This window comes from Entamoeba dispar, genomic scaffold (assembly GCF_000209125.1).
Source record: "Entamoeba dispar SAW760 scf_1105229460207 genomic scaffold, whole genome shotgun sequence".
NCBI classification, from domain to species: Eukaryota; Evosea; order Mastigamoebida; family Endamoebidae; genus Entamoeba; species Entamoeba dispar.
In genome coordinates this window covers 3,938-7,721 of record NW_001854077.1, presented here as the reverse complement: position 1 = coordinate 7,721, position 3,784 = coordinate 3,938, and the positions used below count along the sequence as shown (strand labels likewise).

Here is a 3,784-nt window from a genome sequence, read left to right as displayed (position 1 = left end):
AAGATAAAAAAAAAGAAAAAATCTTTAATCAACAATCATTTCTTAATAAATAAAATTTAATAACTTTAATGAATTACTTAAATTATTATTTTATCATTTTAAACTCTTATTAAAAAAGAAATATAACTTGTTTTTTAATTAAAAAAGAGAGATTTATTTTTATGTGAAAAGGTAATGAATTGGTTATGGGCAATGATAAATAAGAATAAAAGTCATTAGTTTAAATCAACGGTAAGACTCAGTAATTTATTAAATAACTAACGAGAAAAGAAAAACTAAACTAATGACTTGAGGATAGTTACCAAGAAACAGAAATTAAACTCAATACAATATAATTTATATCCAAAGAAAGTACTTTAGTAAAAATTAGCAGTGCTTGTTTCAGTACTTTAAAACAAAATTATTTTAGTTTATAACAAAGAATGCTAAATGGAAAAAGAAGATGTTCTATCAAATTTAATTACAATAAAGTCCTAATTAATCAATTTCAATAGCTACATTCAAATCTTTTCCGTCATCATAGCTATAAAATTGAACTATTTTGTCATTGTTCACTTCTACACACCAATCATCTTCCTTAGCCATTTTCATAATTTCTATAAAATGAGAGTCAATAACAATTTCATTAAATGAACATCTTTTTCCACAAGGACAAGTTTCATATTGAATGACATGACTAATCATTGTTTCTATGTCATAGCATTGAGTATGTTTACAATTTCTTCCTTTACAAGGATAATATAATTTATTTGGGAAGAAAAGTTTAATTATTTCATGTGAGTTATAATGAAATGAAGAGTAATTTTCACTTTCAGATTTAATCATATCAGCCAATTCATCAATGCTATTCTCTTTACCACGAAATAAAACAAGTATATTATTATGAGAAGTATGAAGGCTATGTTTCCCATAATCTAATCGTTTAAAATATTCGTTTTGATAACAATTTAAATAGCTCATTGAAAATATATAAAAATCATGTAAAATATAATCTTTATCATACAGTGTTGTTGTCTTTTCTCCTCCATTAGGTAAGACAATAACAAAAGAAACATTGTCATCAATAATACGTTCTATTTGGATTCCAATGTCTACTATTTCAAATACATCAAAAATTGGTTGCAGTCGTTGTATTAAATACTGACGTGGAAACGGTTCAATTTTTTGGGTAAAATATTGTTTTACCATTAGCCCAAATTCAAATGGTGTTGAACTTAAAATTGGTAAGTTAACATATTTTTGTAATTCAGGAAAAGACGAATGTAATACTTGGACTAATCCAATTGCTTTTCTTAGTTTATTGGTATCAATTCTACTGTAATCTAAATTTTTAATATTGTCTCTCGTAATCTCTAATTCTTCTTTGATAGCTTCATAATATGGTTGTCTTAATAATTGATATAATTCCATTTTTATTAATTAGTTCTTTTTTCTTATTTAAATTATCACATTTATTTTCTTAAAAAAACAATTCGTTTCTTCCTATCTTTTTATTTTTCTTGTTTCTAATCCCATATTCAAAAAAAAAACAACAGTAAAACATAAGTAAAATATTTGATATGAATAAAACAACCATTTCTCTGCATATCTATTAATTAACCTTTTTTCTTTTCTATTAATTTTTATAATCTCTCTTATAAATGTTATTATTTATTTAAAGTAAGTGTGTTTACTTATTATCTTCTTCATTGAGTTATCAGATATCTTGGTTATATCTTTTATTAATTAGTATTTTTTGAATAACTTAGTTTATGTTATTATAATATTATCTTATATATATCTATAAATTTTGATAACTGTTGAATAAATTCGTATTTTAGATTCTCACTGATTTTATTATTCAAGCTATTTCATTATATATTATGTTTAATTAAATATTTAAAATATTCCTTAATATATTTCATTTCTATAAAAATTTTTAGTTATGTCTTATATTGTTGTTTTAATAATTTAGTAAATTTTATAAAATCCTTTATTGGAACAAAAAGAACCTTTATACGTTCTGTATTAAATCAGTAAAATAATAGATTTTTGTAAATAATATTAAGCACAGTTATTTTAGTATATTTAAATAAAAAAATACAGTCTTCTTAAGTATTATGGTTTATTTGAATAAAAATAGAAGTATCCTTAGTAATAATTAATTATCATTTAATTATCAATTAGATTATACTTAATCTAATCTTTTTCTATATCTGATTTGTCAAAATTATTTAATTCATTTGCTATTGAATAATAACTATAAAAATAGTAATTAGTATAAAAACTACTATGAATTTTAAGTGATACTTAGAACTTATTTTATAGAAGTATTCTAAGATAGTTATATAACTAAACGGAAATGAATGAAAAATTACAACAAACTCAGGTATTACAGTAAAAGAATTAATGGTAAGCTGAGATAGAGGTTATTGAAAAATAAAATTAAAGAATAATTATTTAAGGGATTTGGTTTCGTCTAAAAGAAGTCTTGAAAGAAAAATGAACAACCAAATAGGAAGAACAATTTAAAGATAAAAAATTGTATAATAAAAGAAAAATCAAAAAGAAGTGTTTAAATATAAGAAGAAAATACAAAAGTATTAACAGTAATGTTAATATTTAAGAAGAATTATTATTAATTAAACAGATAATAATTTAAACAAAGTGAAGAATCTTGAAACTTTGGTTATTTATTAAAATAACAAATAAAATACTTTATTTGTTGATATATTTCATAAATTTTAATTAGAACTAAAGACGTAATTGTTAATTATTCAAACTTATATCATTAATTTAAAATAGGAATGGACAAATAATTTCTATTCTTTATAAAAAAGAAATTGTTTGATTGAAAAAAATTTATAAAAAGAAACAATGCTTTTTGTGCAATAAACAAAATAGAGAATTAGATATAATGAATTAATATTAATCATAATTATTAATGAATTATATTTTATGAAATAAAAAAAAAAATAGAAATACAATTAAAAATAAAAAAGAATAAGTTAATATTTATAAAATAATTATTGAAAAAAATTATCTTTAAACAGAAAATATTAATAAAAAACTTAATTAAATGGTAAAATACTATTTTCAATAAAACAAACATAAATAAAATTCATTGAGGATTAAAACATTGCTTTTAGGAAATTATTTTTATGGTATTAAAAAATTTGTGCTATAATAAAAATTTTATTTTATGCATCGTCTTAAATTTCTACACCATAAAATAAAAAACATTATTCACTATCACACCTTTCAAAATGGAGTTTTCTTGGATAATAAATATTTGAAGTATCAAATAGTAGTATTATTTATATAAAAAGCAGACTATAAAAAAATATACTAAACCCTTTCCCACAAACACTTTTTTTCTGAATTTTAGGTTAAGGATAGTTTCTATAATTTCTAAGGAAAGGGCTATCTATAAACATTTTTAATTTTTTGGGGTATAATTTTTTCTTCAAGAAAAGGGGTAATCATTAAATATGAGCAATTGATATAGACACCGGAGTTTATAGATCCATTTAAAGTATGTCTCAAACCAAAACAATAATGAAAGGGTATATAGTATTTCACTTGGACAATGGCAAATACATCCAAGACATAACATCTGATAATTCATTCAATATAACTGACTACGAACAAGAAATATTAGAAGAAAACAAACAAAAAGGAAATTTTTATTTGGAAAATAATGAAGGAGTGATTTTCAAATTTACTAAAACTAAAGAAAATAATGAAAAAGAGTATTGTTGGTGTTATGAAAGGAAAGGAACCACACGCAGTTCTCTAGTTATAT

General features: G+C 21.4%; 1 protein-coding gene across 1 annotated transcript, besides 10 other annotated features; it reads right to left on the bottom strand.

Annotated features, from left to right (window-relative positions):
• The first annotated feature begins 42 nt into the window (after positions 1 to 42).
• Positions 43 to 146: a sequence feature (AT_rich).
• Positions 147 to 477: 331 nt separating this feature from the next.
• EDI_009440 (uncharacterized protein) lies at positions 478 to 1,410 on the bottom strand (the record flags this gene model as incomplete). The annotated part of the gene is made up of 1 exon (XM_001736975.1): positions 478 to 1,410. One exon carries the CDS (start codon positions 1,408 to 1,410, stop codon positions 478 to 480), a length of 933 nt encoding a protein of 310 aa, XP_001737027.1.
• A 306-nt stretch (positions 1,411 to 1,716) lies between these two features.
• Positions 1,717 to 1,791: a sequence feature (AT_rich).
• A 61-nt stretch (positions 1,792 to 1,852) lies between these two features.
• Positions 1,853 to 1,969: a sequence feature (AT_rich).
• An 84-nt stretch (positions 1,970 to 2,053) lies between these two features.
• Positions 2,054 to 2,082: a sequence feature (AT_rich).
• Positions 2,083 to 2,414: 332 nt separating this feature from the next.
• Positions 2,415 to 2,443: a sequence feature (AT_rich).
• Positions 2,444 to 2,668: 225 nt separating this feature from the next.
• Positions 2,669 to 2,730: a sequence feature (AT_rich).
• Positions 2,731 to 2,891: 161 nt separating this feature from the next.
• Positions 2,892 to 2,939: a sequence feature (AT_rich).
• A 1-nt stretch (position 2,940) lies between these two features.
• Positions 2,941 to 2,979: a microsatellite.
• Positions 2,980 to 2,987: 8 nt separating this feature from the next.
• Positions 2,988 to 3,060: a sequence feature (AT_rich).
• A 101-nt stretch (positions 3,061 to 3,161) lies between these two features.
• Positions 3,162 to 3,183: a sequence feature (AT_rich).
• The last annotated feature ends 601 nt before the right edge of the window (positions 3,184 to 3,784 follow it).